This window comes from Engraulis encrasicolus, chromosome 18, assembly GCF_034702125.1.
Source record: "Engraulis encrasicolus isolate BLACKSEA-1 chromosome 18, IST_EnEncr_1.0, whole genome shotgun sequence".
Lineage (NCBI taxonomy): Eukaryota > Metazoa > Chordata > Actinopteri > Clupeiformes > Engraulidae > Engraulis > Engraulis encrasicolus.
Window position 1 is genome coordinate 24,257,187 of NC_085874.1, and position 25,303 is coordinate 24,282,489.

Consider the following 25,303-nt stretch of genomic DNA (forward strand, 5'->3'; position numbering starts at 1 on the left):
TCCCTAAAAATGAAAAAAGTTAATTAGCTGGGTCCTGGGAAATGATAGGCTACTGTAGGCTACTGTTAATGAGTGAAGTGAATAGGTGAGCTGTAAAGCTGAGACACACAAACACAGATATCAATTAATACAACCTTTAGGAACATTTGTCAGGTTCTGAATGAAGTCTAATTTGAAAATGGGTTACATAATGTGTTTCCAAGTTAGCTAATCTTAAAATTATTAGGCCGCTTGCGCTCTCCAGATGAAAAAAAGTTCCCAAAATGAAGTGTCATAATTTTCCTTTGAAACAGCAAGGCAGTGGATATTCCACCTTCATGTGCATGTCTGAGTAATAATGGCGAATGCTCAATGAGCCCATTCAAAGTCACCTGAACAACTGTCAATGAGCTTTGGCCCATTTTCATTCATGGAAATCAGGTTTTCATTCATCACCTTTGTGACTCTGAGGTAGAATGGCACATAGGTAGGCTACATGTTGTAGAATTAGGCCCAATATGAAACTACGGGGTTTTCATTCTTACTATGGGGAGTCATTTATGGGGAATTTTCCCACAAAAGCCCGTTCTGAGTTTCCCTATGCGGAAATCCCCACGTAGTCTCCACCCCTGTACATAACTAGTGCGGCGCCTCCCATAAAGATCACACTCTTGCCTTGAGCTCTTGAGGGTTGACGGTAGTCAGAAGTCAAAATGGATATCTATCGAGTTGGAAACTTTAATCAAATGGATTATGACCTGGACGAAATGGACTTGAAACACAGGAAAATGTTGCCATGCCAAGACGAGCGCATTGACAGTGGATTGGACTCATTTAAATCGGGCGAATACTCTCTTATAGAGGAAGAACTTCGAAACTTATCCATTGGTGAAATAAGAACAGAATTCAGCTGTGAACCCTGGAAACAGCAAATAACAGAAGACGGAGACACGTAAGTTACTCATGCTCAAATGATAAAAAAAGTAAATTATGTTAGGCGATTCGATCTGTGGATTAACGCACGGTTTTACGCACGCATAAATTGCAATCTAAACTTGTTGCATGCACGTTCTGTTGAATACCCACATATGTGTGCATAAACATGCACTTGCTATTAATTTAATTTAGTTCATTGCAATGTATATATTAGCATGCAGTGGTGGTGGTAAACAAACGATAGTAAGACCACACAGAATTTGGCACGGTGACAAATCTGGCGGCGCTAGAGAGACAATCTACTCAGACAGGAAAGTCCCTGGCGCTCAGCCAGGAACTGATAAAGCATCAGACGTGTCAAGCCACAACTGGTGGAAATAACCCGAAAAAGTCCATTCTTGCGAAACGCTTCGCTGCTCATGTGTAGTCTTTGTTGCACCACTTCCTTTGTAGAACTATTTTCAAAGCGCGGGGTTTTAACGAAAGCCTCTGTTTCTCAACAGGTTTCTACATCTCGCCATTATCCACGAAGCACAAGACCAAGCCATGGAGATGATCAAACAGTGCCACAAAGACCCATTCCTAAACACACAGAACAACCAAAGACAGGTACTTTATTACACAAATACAGCACTGTTTATTACACTATTTGTTGGCTATTTTACTTTAATAATTACCAACTTTAATAATTTAATAGTCAGCAACCTTGGGTTCCTTGGAAGGCGCTATATAAAACCAAGTTATTATGATTATGATGATGATGATGATTATTATTATTGTCAAATCCACGATATGAAATCTGACCAGGCCTTGTCTGTCTACCCCCTCCCTCAGACGCCCCTTCACTTGGCTGTGATCACGCAACAGCACAGGCTGGTCGAGTGTCTCCTGAAAGCCGGTTGTGATTCACGGTTAGTGGACCACAGTGGCAACTCGGCTCTGCACATCGCCTGCAAGATGGGCTCCATGACCTCCTTTGGCCTCCTCACACAACTACCACACACCAGTCACCTACGCACCATCCTCAGCTTCCCCAATTACAATGGTGAGCTGCTTTCTTTCTGTACCCTTTTGCCATCTTGCCTTCTTACGGCAAAACAGTAATACAGTAGTTATACTCTCTTATACTTACTTATGACACACATATTTCACCCTTGACTATTTGGTGTTGTTCCTCTGTACATAATAAGAAATAAATGACCTGACTCTAAAAAAAATCCTTCTTCCTTTGACAGGACACAATTGCCTCCATCTGGCCTCAATCCACAGTTACCTCTCCATGGTCGAGGTCCTTGTTCAATTAGGAGCAGATGTTAACTCAAAAGTAAGTATAACACCATGGCCCCACACTTCATCTGTGATGCCTTCCAAAACTGCTCAGCATATGATGATCAACACACGGTTTGCAGACTACTCACATTAAAACCACAGTTTTTTTGTTCTCGTCTTCTCCAGGAGCAGTGCAGTGGTCGCACGGCACTCCACTTGGCTGTGGACCTCCAGAATCTTGCGCTTGTTCACCAGCTACTCGCCCTTGGAGCAGACGTCAACAGCCTGACCTACGGAGGGTACTCGCCGTACCACTTGACGTTCGGCCGGCAAAATGGCGAGATTCGGCAGCAGCTACACGACAGGACATCCCAGGACCTCCGAGAGCTGCCTGACAGCGAAAGCGAGGACAGCGATGAGGAGCCTTTGTCTGAGGATGAAGTAAGTTCTTGTGTTCTCTATCAGAAAACACACATGCACAGTTGTTTTTTATTTTGTACTGACACACACACACACATACACACACAATGTTCAGCAGGTACTTTGGACACCTGTTTTTATGTGTGTTCAATCAACCTGTATGATGCCTATGCTAGTTTGCAAATACTTTAACCATTTAAAAGTATTGATGGGGAAACGCATGTACCATTCACTAAATAAAAGGACATTATTTTCTCAATAGCTACTCATTGCTAACTGTGCTACTTTGTCTCTCCACAGATGGTGTATGACGACATCCTTTTTGGAGGGCACATATCGTCGGTCCACTGAAGTAAACCTCATCTGTTCTGCAGCCTCCCACGGGACCACAAAACGCACAATCACAGCTCAGCTGACCACCGCCGGCTGAGGGAGAAATAAAATGCACAATGGACTCAATAAATAAAGAAAAAAAAACTCCAAGAAAAACCTTCACCTCCCACACATGTATCAAGTGTAAATATGAAGAAATGTGAAATACTTGTAAATACAGAGAGACAGAGCACTATTTTTTTAACATGATGTAACACTATTATTTTGTATGATATGTATATGTGGATAAATTAAAGAAGAAAATACATATATACCTACGATGCCTTTGCTTTGTTGATTTTGTTTAAAATGAGAGTTCATAAACAGCAGACTTAGCCAATTCAACTACAAGCAGCCCTCCATCAGGCTTGGATTACTACTGACCAGGGGTACGCTTACAAGGAATTTGTCTACCACGATGTAGAAACAAAAAAAGTAATTTCCTCTAGTCAGACAATATACCACAAAACAATATATTGACATAACTTCTACCATTTCTTGTTTCTATTGTTGTACAAACTGTCAACATGCACAGGTACATAAATGCTGCTTATATAATATGCTCTTTTGTAACATCACAATGCAAGACCCTTATGCCATGCCTTAGCAGTGACGTTCAAGAAAGAAACAAGTAGTCTCATGCCCTTGATGGCAGACATGAGTAATCACTATTCCGTTCCATGGACAGCAAAGATGCCTCAGTGTGTGAAGATCACCACATCAGCTGACTCATGTGAAGTTCCCCGTATGGCTTCAAGATCCTCTTCAAGAATTTCCCAAACTACACAAGGACACATATGACGTGATGTGCCGCCAGGGTACCAGACCCAGACACACACACACACGCACACAGTGAGACAGTGAGAAGACAGAAATGAAATGACACACCAGTGATCAGAGGGGAGTTGAAGTGTGGGTTTGAATGGCGGCGGATACAAGGGAGATTTTTCCTTAGGGGGTGGCGTGCGGGGTTGTACCTGACCCCTTGTCAGTACAGTGCACACAAACATCTATAGCCTACGTCTTCTCTCGGTCTCACAGTCTCTCGGCTGAGCACTTATCTTAGGCAAATTCCAAGGGAAACTCCTGAGGGTAAAGATATGGGTCACGTAGTGTTTAGATCACTGGAATTTTAGATTTCCTTAAGAAGGGAAACTCCATGGCCAAGCCAGCATGGCAACGAGGCTCAGAGTTTAAAAGAGAACTTTTGTCAACCTAGACAAATTGTCGTCAGTGTTAGCTCTGTCATGTCAGGGCTGGTCTACATACTTTATGTATTGTTCAGTCACACAGATGTGTTGAGAAGTTGTTAAGCACACAGTGCTGGAGTATGATTATGCTACAAAACTAACCACACATGCTGTATTTCATAGAATTAAGTTAATTTTGCTGCATCAGATATTCAACACAATCTGCAGATATTAAAAAAGTAAATAAGGCAAGGTGAGGTTAAATGTGGGTTACACCAGTGGTTTTCAAAGTGGGGGCCGCGATGGGATGCCATGGGGGCCGCAGGTAGGCAGGAAAAAAATAGCTAAATGAAATTAATAATTTAATAAACTGAATAGCCAAAATAAAAAGAAAATAAGCTGAACGAACTCAGCGGAAAAAAATCCTTCTTTACAATGTTTATACATTAGAGTAGAGTACTATCATTTATTATGCTTTCTGTATACTTGAATGGGTTTATGAATGCACCAACTTCATCGAGTTGTGAAACTGGGTGCACAGAAAAGATAGTGTGCACGGCTCATGTCAGGGGGGCCTTGGCTGGAATCTACTGGTAAATGGGGGGCCTAGTCATGGTAAAGTTTGGGAACCCCTGGGTTACACAAATGACACAGGATGTTTTAGTATAGATTTCAAAACCTGTTATACCTACTGGTATTTGACCCACAGCAGGAACTTGAAAACAGTTTGCGTGACCGGCCTCACCATTTCCAAAGAAGTTGGCAGCAGTGTTACTCAATGGCTGCTATTCTTTGGTACACTTGTATCTTGTTTACTGTAGGGAAATAGGACCTTTGCCACTGATGGTAAAACCCCTGAGATAGACAGCGAATGCAAATGTGCTTGTACTGCAGAATAGTCTTCATGCTTCCTTGGAAAACAACGCATAACTGGGTGTTGAGGATAAAAAGAAATGAAGAAAATGTTTGTTTTACTCAAAAATGTCTTTAATTGAACAGGGTAAATATACATGAAACAAGGCTTGCACCACTGTAACTGGGTCCAAAAGGTCTCTCTCTCTCACTCTCTCTCTTCCACCTCCTTTCACTCCCTCTCTGCCAGAGCAACCAAGTGGGTATCTACCTCTGATTCAGTCAGAATCCTGCAAATATAGGAAAAAGGCAACAGTGTGTTACTTTAATGTGGAAAGCTCCTGTGTACAACTGAAAACTGAACATACAAATCCTTATCACAACAAAATACAGGTGGATTAACTGCAAGTGGTGAAAACAAGATATTGCCATTGCCTCATTAAAGCTTTACATACCAACACACCTTGCTTGGCGTGACAAATAACTCAGACAGTGACTGTTTTTAGACCATACAAGCTCACAATCAATAAGAATCCTCAAAGGATAGCCATCATCTTCATCTAATGTCTGGTGAACATCTTTGCGTGCTTGTTTACCTGAACTTTGGGTTGTCAGTGGTAATAACTCCTACTTCCAACTCGGATGGCTTGAAATCAATGGCAAGAATTGTTGACAGACAGGTGACCGCTGTCTGTTTGTGGGGGAGAGGAATGGAAAAAGGGAGACAGAGAGAGATCAGTTTTTAAATGTGAATATGAGTCCCATCTTCCAGACGAGTCATTGTCAATTAGATTAGATAGATTAGATAACAAACTACTGTCTGCAACACATGAAACAGAAAATTGACTTGACTGAATGTACACTCACCAGCCACTATATTAGGCACACCTTTCCAACTGTTAACTAACGCACATTTCTGATCAACCAATCACATGGTGGCAACTCAATGCATTTAGGCATGTACAGGAGACATGGTTGAGATCTGATGCAGTTCAAACCCGAGCATCAGAATGGAGAAGAAAGGGTATTTATTTAAATAACTTTGAACATGCCATTGGCATGGCTATTTTTGCCAGAACGGTTTGGCTTGAGTATTTCAGAAACGACGGATCTACTGGCATATTCACACACAGCCGTCTCTAGGATTTACAGAGAATGGTCAAAAAAGAAAACGTATACAGTGAGCGGTAATTCTGTAGGTAAAAATGCCTTGTTAAGGGCCGTACACACATGTCGCTACTAGTTACTCGCTCAGCGAATTAAGTCAATAAAATGTCGATGTGTTCCAGCGAGACTCGCAGACGAGTACTGAACAAGCGATGCGATGTGGGCGTATCCCGAGTTGAAAATATTTTATCTTCGAGCGACGCGAGTAACCAATTGGAATGCAGAGTTCGGTACTTCTCGCCTGTTCATTGGCAGTTAAAGCCGCGGGAACTTTCAGCAAACGTTCCATGAACGAGTGGCGAGTAGGCGAGCAAGCGAAAAGCTAGCTTTGTGTGTGCACGCCGCTTTAGAGGAGAATGGCCAGACTGGTTCGAGCTGACACACGGGCAACATTAAGTCAAATAACCACTTGTTACAAGCGATATATGCATAATAGAATCTCTGAACGCACGGCACATCAAACCTTAAGGCAGATGGGCTACAGCAGCAGCAGAAGACCCAATCGGGTGCCACAGCGGTCAGCTAAGAACAGGAAAATGATGCAACATTTTACACAGGCTCACCATAATAGGACACTAGGCGATCGGGCAAAAATGTTGCCTGATCTGATGACAAGTCTTGATTTCTGCTGCAACATGGATCCACCCTTCCTTGTATCAACTGTTCAGGCAGGTGGTATAACGGCGTGGGGATATTTTCTTGGTACAAATTTGGGTGCCTTAGTACCAATTGATCTTTGTTTAGATGCCACAGCCTACCAGAGTAATGTTGCAGGCAGTTAAGGCGGTTCTGAAGGCAAAAGGGGGCCTTAGACCCAGCCCTAGAGAGGTGCACCTGATAAAGTGGCTTGTGAGTGTATTGACTGTGGGAGTAATTGAATACAACAGCAAGAGTAATTATTTTAAATGCAATCACACTACTGTAATGAGCACTTGAACACATACCTCCACAGTTTGTTCAAAGGTCCAGTCTAGTTTTTTCTTTACTTTCTTCTCTAGGAAGCTGGTTGCCTCTGTCTGCTTGACCCCTGCCGCTGTGGCCTTGAAACCGCAGTAGTAGCCGGCTGGGTCACACTTGTACACCTGTGGGCCCAACTCCTCATCCATGCCAATCACGATCATACCTGATGACGAGCACAATCACATCAAAATCAGCTTGGTTGTCAAACCCATATTTAGAAGAGAAAATACAGTATTTTAATGAAATAGCAGCACCCCAGAGTCTCACAGTGTGCATGTGTACACTAAGCCTGTCATAGGCATGGTAATACTGACATAATGTCACATAACAATGCTAGGGCAGCACAATCATATTACAACATTAAGAGGATTTGTTTAAGATTCAGACTTAATGTAGGTTTCTATAGGTCATATAAGTCATATACTGGATTCACACACACTGGATACTCAAATGGGTCCCCGGCACAACAAATACATCATGAACATTCCATTACAGCACAGGGGTTTGTTTCTCAAAAGCATAGTTGCTAACCTGTTAGCAACATGGGTAGTTGCCAATGTTAAATGGCATTGAAAACAACAAAGTAGCTAATGAAGTTAGCAACTATGGTTTCGAGATATGCACCCCAGTCTTGAGTTCAGCGTACTCACAGCAGCCCAGAGGCCTCATTTCCGCATTCTGTGTGTAGACCTGGGAGATGTCAGCAAGCCTCTTGCAGAGCATGTCCACTGGGATCTCGTAACCGTACTTGTACATCCAGTTGGCGGCCTCGTATCTGGCTCTCTGGACTTGGGATTTGCTGTCAGCTGCAGGGTTAAATCAAATAAAAAACAGGAAACAGCAGAGATGATCCAATGGCCACCTTCAAGCTTAGTTCGTACCTTTGAGGGGTTTGGGCATTGCAATGACTGTGTGTGTGTGTGTGTGTGTGTGTGTGTGTGTGTGTGTGTGTGTGTGTGTGTGTGTGTGTGTGTGTGTGTGTGTGTGTGTGTGTGTGTGTGTGTTCGGCACAGTGTTTCTGTTGTCTACCGAGGGTACTATGCACCCACACACACACCCACTTTCTTGGAGAGGATGTGCATTTACCTGTCATTCCTGACATTACACAGCCTATGCTGTCTGTGATTCTGAAGAGGTGGGTGACAGTTGATGAATCCAACAGCTTGTCCTGTAAGACACGCAAAAGTAACACATGAATACACAACCAACTACTTCATGGTGTGGATAACAACGAAACTGTTGTCCAGACACGAATGTTGGTTCTCAGTTAGAACTGGGCTTACTGGTATTTTCTTCTGCGTGACCACCACTGCACAGTCTTTCCCCCGGACAGCCACCGACGTGAGCCCCCCCTGATTAATAGCCTTGAAAGCATATTCTGAGGAGAAAGCAAAGAGACAACACAACAGCGTCAACTGCAAACAGTTCTTTGCAATACGTGGCTAGCTTGGGTCTGCCTTCAAGAAAGCAAACATTGCCCTCAAGTAAGAAAACTGCTGAATGAAAAAGTCTTCAAAGTAACTAGGTCATGCAAAAAAGCCGATTTAATAAATGTACGAGGTCAACAACACTGGATGATGGCACAGACAAAACCTCAACGCCACTTGTCAATCATTCCCTGAAACTTGCTGAGTGATGGTGAGCCAGGGGTAGCAAACGCGCTAGAATCATGTAATTTTATTTGAAGTCAGATACAAGTGTCTGCGTAAACCATACGATTTCTGAGAAACTACGATTTTCACTTTCTTATGCACAAAAGAGAGAGGGTGTAAAGCAAACAAACGAAGATGCCGAGAGACCTCTTTTCAGAAAAGTAAATAGCGACGGCTAGCAAAAGGTTAGCCATTAGCCAATTAATAGCTAGCTCATTGAGAGTTCTGATATCTCGATAACTCACATATTCCCAGGTTAAACACAATACATACATGCAATGCTGTGAGAAGACCTTGACGTATCACAGGCCTACATACCACTCGACCAAAAACTGACTCTTATGAGCAATAACTGAAATAGTAGTTGGTGCGACTAGCTGTGCTGTGCTGCCAATGACAAGGCAGATAGCCGGTTAGTAAGAGATAAACCTGTCACAAACAAAGTCAACGCTTACGAACCGACTTGATAGAGCCTTCCCTCCGGTGAGAAGATAGTGATATGCCGATCAAAACCGGCACTTGACCCCCGAGACATTTTCTTAGAAAAAGGTAGACAAAAACAATGAAAACACTAGGAATAAAAGTGATGCTGCAACATGCATAAATGTGCCCCGGAAGTACTCTACCAATTACATACACAACCAGGTCAAGCACGTTGGCTTGTTGTTGCTATGGACACAGTTGCAGTGGTGCTGTTGTGGTGGGGTTGGGTGTAGCAGCAGAGTGTGTCTGGTTTGGTGAAATTTGACTGAGAGTGCCACGACCCACGAGTCTACAGGTTTGGTGACCTGCTAGTCTATCTCTCTATTAGGTCTTTGTTTATGCCTTGTATCTATGTATCTATGTAAGATGCCTCAGGATTAATAAAAGTAGGCTACCCTACTCTACTCTCGGCTAGGCTACTAGCCTACTCCCAAAATGCTGTAGGCCTGTCTGTACTGTAGTGGAGTAGTCTATTATATTTTCCACTTTTACATCACTACAACAATGAATTTAGTACTTTTAATCTAATACATTTTTAGGCCTAGCCTACTGAAGATCCATCTGGGCCATTCCATTATTATAAAGTTTACCATAGGCTTAAATTACACATGATCACACGTACCTTGTGCTTGTAGGCTACTATTACTTTCAGTACATGACCATTCATTTTAAAAGACACTTAGGCTGGTGTAGTGGGGATTTTTAAAGTGGGGTACGCGATTTTTAACGTCATCAAATAATTGGGCAAGTCAACATGTCAAACTCCCCAACTGTCCTTAATCTACCGTCATTGCTTCTCCATTTTCATCTGTTTGGTCAATCACCTGCAATAGCCTACTGCTATGTGATCAGTCCTTTTTGTATTCAAACATGGGCAGAATTTTTTTTAAAAATCTCACTTCAGGAGAAGAGGGTGGACTGCGTAGTACCCCCGCTTACCGCGGCCACTACACCCCTGCACGTAGCCTAGGCGGACCTACTTGAGTAGCCTACAAGACATTATGAATACTTTAGTAGGCCTACTTCCACTTGAGTTAGAAGAGTTCTAAGTCAATGTTTTATATACTCGTAGGCTACTACTTTCTCCACTCATCCAGTCCAGTACTTTGTAAGCTTACATCACTGGTTAACTTACACCATGACTTTACTTGACACCTGTGTGTGTGTGTGTGTGTGTGTGTGTGTGTGTGTGTGTGTGTGTGTGTGTGTGTGTGTGTGTGTGTGTGTGTGTGTGTGTGTGTGTGTGTGTCCTTTCTGTCTCTCTCTGTGTAGGTTATTGTTATTGCAGGTATTGCAGGCAGCATATCCTGGAAATTCCCATGCTGCCTTATGTGCTCGTTCCGATCTGAAGGACAGCAACCCAGGCTGAAATCCTTGGCTAAGTTTGGGGCAGCAACACCAGAATAGGTGGAGCAAATGTGGTAGGTAAATGAGGTAGGTATTATTAGGGAGACGTAAGTTTGTAGTGCATATCTACCATGTCAACACCATAGCCTATGTGAAACCTTCCATCAAGCTTTAGATGGTATTTTAAATCTCATTGACCTCCCCTATGAGAAAATAAATAAATGGTTCTTTCTCAGACTATAGCTGCTGTCTGAGTTGCAACTGCCAACTTGCTTCCACTGATATTTAAAACCAGGCTGCAGCAGACGTAAGCAGAGCTAAACAATAGTTTCGGTGCACGTTTCTTTAGCCTATGGCCTATCACAATAGTTTGTAGCGTAATGTGTTCACGTTGTGTAGGCCTATGCATATGGTATGTTTAGCCTAATGGTCTATGCCTGTCTTAACTGCTGTATGACATGAAAACACATTCCATGCAGCTACGCACATAAACATATTCCATGCAGCATTCGACTGCAATATATTACGCACTTAAATGTAGAATTTTGTCACATTTAGTAAAAGCAATAATCAGTGGGGATTTCCCTTAGGCCTACTAAGTCTACTGGTCAGACATGACGTAGCTACCCATTGTGATGGTGGTGTCACATTCTTCGTCATAGAAGGCTGCCTTTTGAGCCTTTGTTGACCCTGCATTACCTCTCAAAGTAAATGTCATGGTTGACTTATAGGATAAGTGTAACCAAGGAAAAAATAGACAAGCATTTTTAACATTCTTATATGCCTCTCTTGATGAAAGATACAAGCCTCAAGGGCAAGAGGAAGTTTCAAGGGCAATCCAAGACCTACATACTATTGAGCTCAGGCTAGGCATTTCTTTCTTTCTTTCTTTCTGTTTGATAACTTAAGTTGTGATAGGCCACCGCTCATCTGTTTAGAAGGTGCAGGATTCAGTAAAAAAAAATCTGTATAAAAAGAAGACAATCCGCACACTTCAGGTCTATTTTTGTGCAATGAAGCTTTACTTGACTTGCAAGCTTTCGGTCCTTAGACCTTCATCAGGCAGAGTGCATTCTTTCTGTTTGAAAAATTAAGTCAAAGAGACAGTTGTGCACCACAATTTTAAGGGAAGGGGTAGATGATTGTGGATAAATGAACACAAATAGTGCACTGCTTAGGCTATGATGACCCCAGAAGCAGCCATGGTATGTGGAGAAACTGGTAGTCCCCTGATAGTGTCATTTTAGTAGGGGCTCTAAGCCGAGAAATCGTTACGCGCTGGATAGAAGCATATAATTCGGTACACGTGTTCCTTGACTGATTTGAAGACATCCTAGAAGGGGTGCCCCTTGAAAAAAAAATGTCTACCATGTCATATACAATATGTCATGTTGGTAACGCATTACATTGTTATTACATGACATTATACTTAGCTGACAATGTTAATATAGTCCTCAGAAGAGATGAAGCAAGGGTAGCCTGCTAGACCAGATTGATAAAACTACAAAATGTACATAGTGTGAAAGTATGGGTGAGTCTGTGCTTACGTGCTTGACAGCATGTAACATTGTGAACGATTTGAGAAGATTCTTGGTCTGAATTAAAATGAGCATTGCCAACACTAAAACTATGGTGAGAATAGACTGCTGCTAATGCTCGATTTGAATGGGATAGTGTCAGTGCAAGATGCCCTAGGTAGCAGGTTCTCCATCCTCTAATTTCCATAACAGATATACGTATTTTATTTGTATGAGAGAGGGTAAAGGACAGGACCTTTCCATATGTATGAAGAACCCCATAAGATCACCTAATTCTATATTTTTACAAGTGCATATTGTGAGAGCATTTCAGTCATCTTTAGAATGGCATTACAGATTACTCAATATAGGCCTAGGCCTACATGTAGGCCACAGTATGGCTTCAGTTCAAATTAAATGGGAATGATTTCTTAGTGTATGTTGAGTAAGAAGACAGAGATAAAAAAAAAAGTTTATTTGCAGACAAGTCCTCAACTAGTACTTGTGTCAAACGTTGTATTAGTTAGCTCAGTAATCATTGAGTACTTAAACTGCTATCAAAACTGACAGCTGATGGACAACATGTACTGTAGGTCTTTTGCCACCCTTACCCATAGGAGAAATATCTATATAGAACAACACTTCTCATATGGTATATACTATGAAAGTAAATCATTACCTGGACTCATTTTCTTGATATGCAAGGCACACAAATAGTCTGGGCGGAAGAATAGTCGATCATACCCCAAAATGCCACAAGACTTTTTTTAACCTTCAAGATTTTGAGTGGTAACAGTAACATAACTCATTCCCACTACACCTTTTTGCATAATATTGTACATGTCCTCAGAATGCTCTACATCAGTGGTTCTCAAACCTTTTGTGTGAAGTACCCCCTGAGAAAATATTGAGCTCTCCGAGTACCACCTTGACAACCAACATTAGAATATCGCAGTAAAGGCCTTCCATATTCACTTTTGCCAGTCAGTACAGGAGAGGTTCATAATGGCATTACAAGTACCACCAGAGATGTCTCAAGTACCACCAGTGGTACGTGTACCACAGTTTGAGCACCACCGCTCTACATGTTTCAGTTCTATAGTTGTACTGTACAGTACAGTGCAGTGCAGTGGAGTGCAGTACAGTACAGTAGCATACAGAATGGTGCAGTATAATAAAGTACAGTAGAGTATAGTACAGTACAGTACAGTAGCATACAGTACGGTGCAGTACAGTACAGTAGCATACAGTACGGTGCAGTATAGTACAGTACAGTACAGTACAGTAGCATACAGTACGGTGCAGTACAGTACAGTAGCATACAGTACGGTGCAGTACAGTAAAGTAAAGTACAGTACAGTACAGTAGCATAAAGTACGGTGCAGTCTAGTACAGTACAGTACAGTACAGTGCAGTAGCATACTGCACGGTGCAGTAGAGTACAGTACGGTATATCACATTACAGTACAGTACAGTACAGTACAGTATAGTAGAGTACAGTACAGTGCAATACAGTAGAGTACAGTATAGTCTTATAGACGTTAGCCCTCCAAAGCCAATAGGATTTCCACATGCTGTTGTTTTAAGTTTTTGAAAGACTATTTTAGTAGCCTATGTGAGAGAGGGAAGGCAGGCAGACATGTTTTAAACAAAGGACCACACCCACAAATAAAAAATAAAAAGCAAACAATAAATTAAGTGGTTAGGTAGCCAACATGTCATCTAGATTAAAGCCAAAAGTAGATGGAAAAACAGACATGTTACCATTTTGCTCTTTTAAAACAAAGTATCTGTCAATATACTGTGTGTATGGTGTATTGCATATTGATTATTCATAATTTCCTAGCATAAATGCCCTTATCACTCCATTGTACACTTAGGACTACGATATACATATCTGAACATTAATCAGCATACATTTGTCATTTGACAGCAGTCACTGACACTTGATATGTACATGTATTATTGACTTGATTGATATGAACATATTTCAGTTGGACTCCTAGGGTTAAATCATTGAGGGGGTCCTAAGGAAGTAGTAGTAGTTTGTGTGTGTGCGCGCATGTGTAAGTGGGATTAAAATTGTTGTTTGCCATCTTTATCTGAAGAGCAGACTGAGTGTCTGAACCTGCTAATGCTAGCATGCTAACATTGGGACAGTTATGTGTGGCCCAGTTCAAGGGTTTATCTCTTCTCCCCTAAATTTTTCAAACCACAATTTTCTTTTTGGATGTTAATAGATATGACCCACTGCAAATTTTTAAAACTCTTAATGAATGTTGGTTCAATAGCTAAATGCCCAGAAAGAGCTCTCAATTGTAGAGTGATCTCATTCTGACCATGGTTTTTTATGATTTTCCTGTTTTTGAATCTAAATAAGACATATATAACATTGTTTTTATGGTAAGTTTTGCACATATTTTCAAAGTTCAGTTTGTATACATCACACACAAATAGGTGGATTGGCCCATAACACCATTATGTCCAGGCAGTACAGAATTTTACTACTATTGACTGGTTTTGGGCAGCCATCTTGGATTTACCCCATAAAAATGACCTTAATGACATTGAAATTTGGGGCACCCCTTCTGAAATGATGGAGAACACCCTAAGGAAGGTCTACACCGATTTTGGTGCTTCTATTCAGCGCGTAACGATTAGGCCCTTTTTGGACGGTAAGAGACCCAGCTATTTGGAAATGCTTCTTGAATCCTCCTTTGGGTGTTGTGCAATCTCAGACTTTTACAACATAATGTAGGCCTAACTTTTTAGATAGCCTAGTTGCTCAACTCAGACAGGATGTACTAGCCTACACCAAATTTTGCAAATAGTCAATTTCCATTAGTTCTGTGGATGGAAACGAATCACAGTCTGAGGAAAGTTAAGTAACTGACTCCACCAAGTTTAGCTTGCCTCGTTTCGCAAGTTTCACTTAAATTGTGGATGATGTCAGGTAAATATGTCATTCTCGCTACACATGACTCACAATCAGGGCCGGATTAAGATGGCCTGGGGCCCCTAGGCTACAGGTTGCTGTGGGGCCCTCCGGAAAGCAAATTTGACATAAACAGGGTCATGCTAGGAATTAAGCATTACATGTCTGCCAATTCTACTCAACATGACATGATTTTTTCGATATTGCATCTTGTCATGTTTCTGCAATTTTTCACTTGGCCAATCAGGGGCCCCCTGGCAGTCGGGGGCCCCTAGGCTGCAGCCATATCTAGCCTGTGCGTTAATCCGGCCCTGCTCACAATATTTCCTGACATGCTGTTATGCAAGCAAACCTCCTGTGATTTAAAGGCCATTGTCTCATTCTGTTGTGTTGAATCAGAAAAGTACCTTTATTGACAGTAAAAGCATTCATAAAAACGAATTAACAACACCAGCAATAACACCGTAATTCAATGGCTTATTACGTAAGTGTAAATAAACCTAAAAAAAAATACATTTAGAACACATAACACTTCTGGAAGAACACACAAAAATGCAAAATGAAAAGCACTGTTTACAACACCAGCAATAACAGTGTAGGCCTAATGCAAAGGCTTATTATGTAAGTCTAAAAAAACCTTTAAAAAAAAACATTTAGCATACATACACTGTAACAAATAGCTGTTTATTTACGGCAATTCTGCAACAGCATTCTACTGTTTTTCGAAAAAACAGACAACTACTGTGAAAAAATTACTTTGAGTCACATATTGAGCATAAACAGTAAGTACTGCACAATAGCAGTATTCGCCGTTGTGGAAAAAACTAGAGATGCACCGGATCCTGATTTTTAGGATCCTGCCGGATACCAGATCCACTGAATAAGATCCTGCCGGATCCGGAACCGGATACCGGATCCTACAAAAGGGTTGAAACATATAGTCTACTCGCACACGTGGGCCCTTTTTATTACGTTGGCGCAAACTATTTTTTAGACTCATTGGCTCATTACCACACTGCCTGCAATAGCCGCTTCCAAAGTGATTTCACTCCATGCAGTGATTGGGGTTGTGAAAGACTGAAAAGCCTAGGCTAGACATGCACCAGACCCTGATTTTTAGGTAACATGCCGGATACCGAATCCACTGCTTAAGATCCTGCCGGACCCGGACCCTGTGAAAAACTCTATTATCCTGCCGGATCCGGAACCGGAACCGGAACCGGATCCGGTGCATCTCTAGAAAATAACAAGTTATTTTAGGCAGCACCATTGAAACCCATTCATCCTCCACTTGTCCGTGATCACCATCAAACTTCAATACCACCTGAAGAACTGAAGTCATTCTGACTGGTTAAAGATTATCTGATACTATCAAGCATGATGAAACAATTTCTAAGGAAACTACAATACTTAAAAAGTGCTTGATGCAGCAAAGTGTGAGTAGCACATGCATTTTGATAGTGATGAAAGTGTGAATGGCTGAAACATTTTAAGAACTTGTAACACTCTTGCAACAAGCAGCCCCATCTAAACCAATCTGCTAATCAGTGCCTGGCCTCACCTGAGTAGGGCTGTTATGCCATTATTCAATTACGGGCGTCACCTGCCAAGGGCCTGATGACTCTGGTCACATGGTACTCTTGCACCTGTATATAAATCTGGACTATCAACACTTCAGTTGCTTGCCTGCCTGCTGGCTGGCCTGCATGGCACAGCATAGCACTTGCTTGCCTACAAGCTTGCTTACATGCTTGCACACTTTCCTCTTTGTGAAAGCTTGCTGTATGTGGCATCATTTGTGCCATTGTTGCATATAATGTGCCTGCTGCAAATTAGGCATTGCTTTGAGAGCTAGCTTGTAGTGCTGCTTGTTTGCTGTGCTACTTGGTGCAAAATATTTTTTTAAAGACTGACCAATGCTATATTCATCATTGGCTCATCAAGAGATACAGTAAAAAGCCCACCTTGCACTCTATCATTGTAACATAGCACTGCGTACTCTGAAATTTTATTCATGCCCACACTTTCAAAGGACCACCGCAAACCATTTTCTCAATACAGCATTGCGCCATAGTATCATGCTCAAGGCACTCCAGTCATGGTGAACGATGGGAGGGTGGGGTGGTAACATGGCCAGGGTACCACAGTTATGGAGAATGATGGGTGGGGTGGGAAGTTGCCATGACCATATTCATGAATACAACTATGACCCAGTATTTGCCTGTCATCACACAGTACAATTCAACTTTTTAACTGAAATGTACTGTTATTTTTCAATAGAGTACTGTTATTTAACAGTTCAATTGCTGCTGAAAAAATGTTATATACTGTGATACATTAAACAGCAATGAGCTGTATTTGATTTTTGGTGTGAAATAACAGTAGAATTACAGGTAAATATAATTGCCAGTAACTGCCGTTATTTTGCAGGGAAATTTTCTTAGAGTGTACATACAACATTTCTGCAAGAACACGCACAAATACAAAGTGGAAAGCACTGTTTTGAAAAAACGTTCTTTATCATTTGTGAGCTCAAAGAAAACTGGTTATAAGTCGCAAGTGTTACGGTGCTATGTTTAATTCAGGCATTTCATAAACATATGATCTTGATTTAGGTGTTATCATGCATGTGCTACTTACCATTTTTTAAAACACATTTGTAAGGTTTTCTATTCACCATGAACAATAGTCCCGGCACCTCTTATTCCAAAAATAAAATGAAAATAAAATTAAAATTAAAAGAACAGTAATAATTGTATTTATTAACACACCATATGCTCTGCAATACTTACACTAGGCTCAGACAGCAGCAGCACTTTGTCTCTCTCTCTGTGTGTGTGTGTGTGTGTGTGTGTGTGTGTGTGTGTGTGTGTGTGTGTGTGTGTGTGTGTGTGTGTGTGTGTGTGTGTGTGTGTGTGTGTGTGCGTGCGTGCGATTGCGACTGTATGTGTGTGTGTGTGTGTGTGCACGCGCATGTGTTTCTTTTTCCACAGTCACCACAATCTACCCACAAGGGTTCAGATCCGGTCTCCCACCCACCTCCTCACCGAGTACAGATATGTCTCCTTCTCTCTTTATGTGTGTGAGCAGCCCCCTCACTGTCTCTCAGGGACCCCCGTCCACCTTCTGACTTGCAGAGGAGGGGAAACCTTGTCTGTTCAGAAAATTACCAAGAATTACCCAAATGTTCCACCCAAAGTGTTACCCATTCTGTAAGCCACAAAGGCAGATGTCTCTGCCTCACTCAAAAAAAGGTTTATGCTTTTGAGGCATCACGGTTAATTACTACACCATGTTTCAAATGCTGCCCTCAGTTCAACAACAACGTTAAATGAAAAATACATTTTCAAAGTACAATGCTTTTGTAATTCTTAGGACATATTTTCCTGTCATTATTATCAGAGGTGTCAAAAGTAAAAGTAAAAGTAAAAAAAGAAAATGCAGTTTCCTTCCAACACAACTAACTTATCTGGGTGACCTAGACCCGTGTACTTGTCTTACGATCAGCTAACTCTGCACTGGTTGGATCAAGTTTGTGGTTGGCCCTTGTTCGTTTTTCAGTGTTTTTCAGTAACAACACAGTCAATATATCTCATTAGGTACACTGGAGTAAATAGTGTAACAGCTATGTAATGCTATGTGCTAGTGTTGTAATTACACCACAAAAGTACTTTCACGTTTACTTTTGACACTGATTATTATTATTTTCATCCTACACTTTTCTTCTTATTTATTTATTATTAATACACAGTAGAGAGCATGCGGAAGCCTTCAATTTACTGCCAATTGCACCAGCACAAGAACGCATGTGACAAATAAAATCTTCAATCTATACTTGTTGTGGTTATACACTGCCGCACATACGGTGCACCCATGAAAATATATATAATATATGCAAAGCTGTATGTTTGGTTTTGCCATGTAGGCCTATGTGTGTACTTCTGTGTATGTATTTTGCTAGTGCTGTGAATTTTATAGTTTTAAAAAAATATATTTGTAGATCAGTTCCAGCAAAGGAGTTACAAAAGGATAGCAAAGGTGTGTCTGTATGTGTGTGTGTGTGTGTGTGTGTCTGTATGTGTGTGTGTGTGTGTGTGTGTGTGTGTGTGTGTGTGTGTCTGTGTCTGTATGTGTGTGTGCGCGTGCGTGCGTGTCAAGATTGTGAGGCAAGACAGGGACTACCATGATGGGACCACACGGTCTCCCCATAGTCAGCACCATTTTCGCCAGTTCAGTGGAAAACAGTCACACACATACCGTACAGTCAATCCCACCAGCTGTGTTTTGGGAATTCATGTGGTGTCTCATCTCAACACAGTAGATTACCTCCGCTGTGCTGTGTGTTCTGATAAGCCGTAAACAGTGATGTCTCTAACAGTCCTAAAGCTCAATACGCTTGTACATTTCCTCTCCTGACAAATGGCGGGATTCTTTCACAAGGCAAGGGCGGCCAGTAACTCCGCAAGGACAGATACTGTGTAGTGATAGGGGCCCTGCCCTGCATGCTGTTTCCTCCTCAGATGTATCAGAAGCCTGTATCTCTTATATGTCAGTGCAGTGTGACTTCTGAGTAGTTGCTGCTCAGGGCTTGCTAATCAATAAGAAATTACACGTTACACATGCTATATACGCACTTTACCAAATGAGCATAGGAATGGGAGGCCTTAAGGCCATAGAGAACTAGATGGTCGTGGTGGCCCAGTCTTTCAAGCAAAGAAGGTGGATCTAACAAGAAGCTTCATTTTGTTTCGTTTCCGGTATCCACTTTATGTCGGGTGAACGCCCCTTCAGGAGACCTTTGGTTAGGAGACCTTCGGAGTCCCGAGGTTGAGAATCAATTAAGTCCTCTTAGCGCTGTAGATGGCGGTAACGCACGACTTGCGCAAACACCTCAAAAAGAGAAGAAGAAGTAGGGGACATCGCCCCCTTAGGAGACCCAACTTGAGCACACGCTTTTGCATTGTGGGCGTGTTTATGCAATACTTTGGTTTGATTCAGTATTTTTGCTTTCAAGTATACTATAACTTAGAGTGGTATTGCTCATGGTGGCAAAGTGAGTTCAGAAGAACCATTCCTCCAGTTATATATTCACAAAACATTGAAGAGTTTTGAAAACATTACTTTGAAGCCTCATTATCACATTTTTCATACATTGATGTTTTTGGACCCATTTACACAACATGTGGACAAGGGAAATAGTTACGTCAACACAAATTAGTGTGGAATCTGGAATAACTCCATATGGTTGGCTGATTACAAATCTTATAACCTGAGTTAAAATATCCGTTCTAGGGAGCAGAAACTTCCTTTATGTTAAAGGGGTATGCCACTATTTTGGGTCTTAATACAGTTAAAATCGCTGGCCAGGGTTTATAAAGGTGGTAAAGTGTCTTATTTTGCATGTAAGCCGTTGTCTTGCTTTAAGACAAGTTAAAAGAGTGAGCATGTCGCTAAGCTAGTGAAAGTCAATGCATCCGTGTAGCATGCTACACTGATCCATTGACTTTCACTAGCTTAGCCACATACTCCCTCTTTTAACTTGTCTTAAAGCAAGACAACTCTTAACATGAAAAATAAGACACTTAACCACCTTTATAAACCCTAGCCAATGAGTTTAACTGTATTAAGCCCCAAAATAGTGGCATACCCCTTTAATGAAAATAGTTAAAAAAAAATGTTTTACATATCAACTTCTGTGTAAGCAGGGTCTTAATAAAAACAAAAACAAAAAAACAAGTAAAAAAACAAAAACAAACTAACAGCATCAATACCATGATATCCGCCTGTACTTTATCTTAACACATGGAGGCAGTTGTGATGCTGAATCTCAGTCACCTGTTTGATATAAATCAGACGTTTTAGGTGAGAACATGATGTTCAGCTCCTTATCAGTATCAGTGCATTATCATTACAATTCTTTGAAAGACACAAACATCGGGAGCTCTTCGAAGCATATCCGGAGTACTTGGAAATCATGCAATGTCTGAATATGTAGCCCCTTAATGAACACCGTACCTCCTTTGGCATGCTGTAATAGACATTGAAAGTTAACTACTATAGTACTACACTACTATGATAGTGCACGGGGCCTTTAGTAATACATTACGACTTGGTCATTGCCATTCTGGTAACAGCTAATTTATAATGCCGTGTCTTAAGGGGCTAAAAAGAAGAGAATTTTATGGATTTTTTTAATATTTGATTTAGAAGTGCATGGTCAGTGGTCTAATATCATCATAGGGGCAACCATGTGCATTACTACTTGCAGTTAGGCCGATGTACTGTAGCAGTTAGAAGGATGAAGGACGTGATACTTAAAAGGAAGATTTTTTTTGCTTTAGCCACATTGTGGTACTGAGTTCCCCTGATTGCTTAACAGTGTTGATGTGTAGGCGTTTTTGTCAGTGTCTCTTTTTCCTGCTTCACAACCAGAGCAAACTAGTTCAGCTCGGTGAAACACCACCTGCACAGCAACACACACTGTGGTGAAAGAGTGAGTGGGCGAGATCAGAGATCTGAAGTCAGTGGTCTGGTCACCCCAATGGTGTGTGTGTGTGTGTGTGTGTGTGTGTGTGTGTGTGTGTGTGTGTGTGTGTGTGTGTGTGTGTGCGCGCGCGCAATGCATGTGTGTGTGTGTGTGTGTGTGTATGTGTGTGTGTGTGTGCAATGCGTATATGTGACTGTCATTCACCCATAACCCAAATAGGACTTGAAGTTACACCAAGGCAGGGGTACTCACAGAACAGACAGATGCATTCTTAATTTGACTTAAGGCCCCTTGCAACGCTCTCCAACTCAGTCTTATTCACTCTCTTTATGTTTTATTCCATTTGTCAAAAGAGAAGTTGTTATCCTGTTAGCAACTTCGGTAGTTGCAAATGGGAAAATGCATTGAAAACAACAAAGTAGCTAATGTAGTAAGGTAGTTTCGAGAAATGCACCCCAGTAAACTTGTTAACCATAATCAGAGAGTTGTTAACTGAACTGGGACCATTTCAGATTTCATTTTAGACAACTGCACTGTCAATTTCACCCCTTGTGCCATTGGTTCATCGAGAACTCGAGACCCATGGATTTTAAAAACATTTAGGCCTAAAACATGACAAAACAAACAATAAAGTTAATTAAACAAATTAAGGCTGGATAGCAACAGATGACCCATGCCTTACAATAGTCATTACAGCTCAGCATTAAAAAATAAATAAAACATTTACATACAGGTAAGTGTTCTTACGCAGTATCATATGTTTGCTTTGCATGTGAGTATCAGGATGTGAGTGAGTGGGTTAAAAGAATGTGCAGTATGTCTATCTATACGCACTGAAAATAAAGACGGGAAAATCCAAGCGTCTCAGCTTCCTCATTTCTTTGGAAGGGTGTGAACTTCAGTGTGAGTGAACCGGCCAAGATTAGTTGATGTTCTGCCCTGCAGTAAACTCATCGTCATCATGTGTTTCATCATCCTCCTGGTTCCCCCTTTCCTTGGGCCTGGGACAACTGACCAGGACCCTGTATCTCGAAAGCATGGTTGCTAACCAGTTAGCAACTTAGTAGGTTGCCAATGGGAAATTGCATTGCAACCAAGTTGCTAACAGCAACGATTCTTTCGAGAGGCGCACTCCAGTTTCCCACCGGGCCCCCTCTATAGGCTACACAATGTGCTAGAGATGTTGTTGAGGTTACAGGTCTTTAGCCCTCCTTGTGTTTGTGTTGCCCCCAAGGTGTAAAACATCCACTTCATTTTATTTCATTACATCAAGGCTTTTTTTTTTTTTTTTTACTTTGTCAGGAGTCTGTAGTTAGGAAAGGATTTTTTTTTGTTTTTCTAAATTTGAAAATGGTCTAGGTAAAAATGTTGCACCTGTGGTGTTCTGGTCGTTTTCGACCCGGATATTTAAAATAAATAGTTTATACTACTATAACTGCCAAGACATGAATCATGTTCTGAAAGGCAAAGTAGAGTGAGTCAGCGCATCTGCTGTCAATGTGAGCTTTTGAGAATTTCGGCTTGTTTTCCTGTATTTCTGTATGTATGCAAAAGTAAAACAAATAATTCATATTAACCTGTTAAGACACAGCGTTATTGATTTGCTGTTACCATGCCAATGACCAATTCGTGGTGTATTGAAGGCCCTGTTTTATGTCATAGTAGTGTAGTATTATGGGAGTTGACTTTTCAATGACTATTACAGTGTTCCACTGGTGGAACGGCATGCATCATTTCATATTAATAGTAATACTATGTATAGTACAGCATATATTTCTAAGCAGTAGGCTACCATTCAAACGTGAGGAGAAGATTTTACAGTAAGAGACGTTTTTTCGTCCTCTTTTTGGTGTAAAATGAGAATGATAAGCTTACATAGAATCCCATTGTAATGTGGATAAACAGGCTAATCAGGGGGTGTGCTTATTCTCAGGCCCACATCAAACACATCATCGCAAATATTTTCATATTTAAGAAGGCCTAACCATGCAAACACGAGATGAGAAGCAAATTTGAAGCTACAGATTTGTTTTTTTATTGTCTGTTAGAACCGATACAAGACGTGTCAAAACCAACCCGAACACAAGGGAAGGTAACAGGAATTGAAGACAATAGCCTACGAGGGTTAACAGAAGACAGGGACGAGATTACTTCCTTCTTCTGGAGCAACCTGTTCACTTTTACTGTAAAGCTATGCCTATAGATGACATGCTTACGAGAACACACACACAAAAAAAGAAAGAAAAACACCCATAACTGAGAGAAACCCCTCCAGCTTTGCGGAATGTTGGTAAACAACACAATGCAAATGTGGTGACCTAGGCCTAGGCCTACATACTTGCAGCAGTAATGCAAATCATAACTCAATGTTCAAACGCATCATCAATGAGCATGTATTTGGTTTTAAGCTGATCATTCTGTGCTGCTGGTGTGTGTGTGTGTGCGCGCATGTGTGTTTGTGTGTGTGTGTCTGCGTGTGTGTGTGTGTGTGCGTGCGTGCGGGTGTGTGTGCTTTAATCCAGCCGAAGTAGGCTATTTGTTGTGCTAGCCCTCCGATTTTGAAGATAATACATGGACAACAATGTCCTCAACATAAACTGGTACTCCATGTTTGTGTTCATAACAAGTTTGCAGCTGCATGATGGGGGGTTCCCAAAGAGACAACAACATCTTTGTCGCTCCACCAACGATGGGAGTTTTTTGTGATCCCTGCATGACTGGGTCTGTAATCTTCCCGAATTTCCCAGACAGTTCTATATGGTAAGGCACAAGTCATGACGACAAACAAGCCTCTCTCACACACATACACACACACACACACACACACACACACACATACACACACACACAGTGACGCATAAAGCAGCAGCCCCTCGATGACTTGCTGCTCCACCGCACACACTTGTCTCATGTTATTGTTGCAGGTACAATTACAGGTGGTTTTGCTCCCCGCTCAGCAGCATGCCGTGCTCCCAGAAGTTGAAACAACAAAGACGGTACTTTGGGAATACCAAGTCTTCTCATAAGCTGCAGTCAGCATTTGGCCATTCCAGTGCAAAACAGACAGACACACACACACACACACACACACACACACACACACACACACACACACACACACACACACAAACATAATAATCTGCATTGAAGTGCATTTTTTAGAGTGGTCTTTGTCTCTTATTTCAACTCAGCACAAGTGGTCTGTGCATGTGTTTGCTGACCCACATGTCTCATGTGAGTATGAGCTCACAAAAAACTGCCTGAAAAGGGGAAGCCTTTTCCCCCTCCTGGTCATCAAGTCACGTTTTGGTAAGACTGAGGCCACGGAGCCTACAATAAATGTGTGCTAAATGATGAATGCAGTGTTTTTTTCTGTGCGTAGAGTTAAAGGATGTCTGACCAGGAAAGAACTGGGAATTTAGAGTGGAGAAATTGCCTCCTTCCAGCAAGGGCGAATACAAATGTTGCTAAAAGTGTACTTCATTAAGGTGACATTGGCAGTACTGGCTGTTAATAGCAATGGTCAGGCTGCCTCGGGCAAAGTAGGTTTTAATTTGAAGGAGGAGAGAGAGAGAGAGAGAGTTCAGGGAGAAGTCAAGTTGTTCAATCATCTACATATCTTCCTCAGTGATGTGCGGTTTCATTGGCATGCGCTAGATCATATTCTACCCAAGCCTACTACAAAGTAGGCCTACCACTACAACTAGGCCTACTACTAAAGTTCAAATGTAAAGAGC

The 25,303-nt window shown here is 41.5% G+C and overlaps 2 protein-coding genes and 1 long non-coding RNA gene across 3 annotated transcripts; 2 read left to right on the top strand and 1 right to left on the bottom strand.

Moving 5' to 3' along the window:
• Positions 1-628: 628 nt before the first annotated feature.
• Positions 629-3,127, top strand: nfkbiaa (nuclear factor of kappa light polypeptide gene enhancer in B-cells inhibitor, alpha a). The gene is made up of 6 exons (XM_063223310.1): positions 629-931; positions 1,419-1,524; positions 1,750-1,960; positions 2,151-2,239; positions 2,371-2,625; positions 2,905-3,127. Exons 1-6 carry the CDS (start codon positions 693-695, stop codon positions 2,953-2,955), a joined length of 951 nt encoding a protein of 316 aa, XP_063079380.1. The 5' UTR covers positions 629-692; the 3' UTR covers positions 2,956-3,127.
• Positions 3,128-5,131: 2,004 nt separating this feature from the next.
• On the bottom strand, positions 5,132-9,480 carry LOC134469190 (proteasome subunit alpha type-6). The gene is made up of 7 exons (XM_063223311.1): positions 9,257-9,480; positions 8,429-8,523; positions 8,232-8,313; positions 7,796-7,951; positions 7,130-7,308; positions 5,615-5,709; positions 5,132-5,308 (listed from the first exon to the last, which is right to left on the bottom strand). Exons 1-7 carry the CDS (start codon positions 9,330-9,332, stop codon positions 5,251-5,253), a joined length of 741 nt encoding a protein of 246 aa, XP_063079381.1. The 5' UTR covers positions 9,333-9,480; the 3' UTR covers positions 5,132-5,250.
• Positions 9,471-24,625, top strand: LOC134469192 (uncharacterized). The gene is made up of 4 exons (XR_010038944.1): positions 9,471-9,575; positions 10,553-10,701; positions 24,194-24,326; positions 24,491-24,625. It is a non-coding gene; the product is annotated as an uncharacterized LOC134469192 (long non-coding RNA).
• Positions 24,626-25,303: the final 678 nt, after the last annotated feature.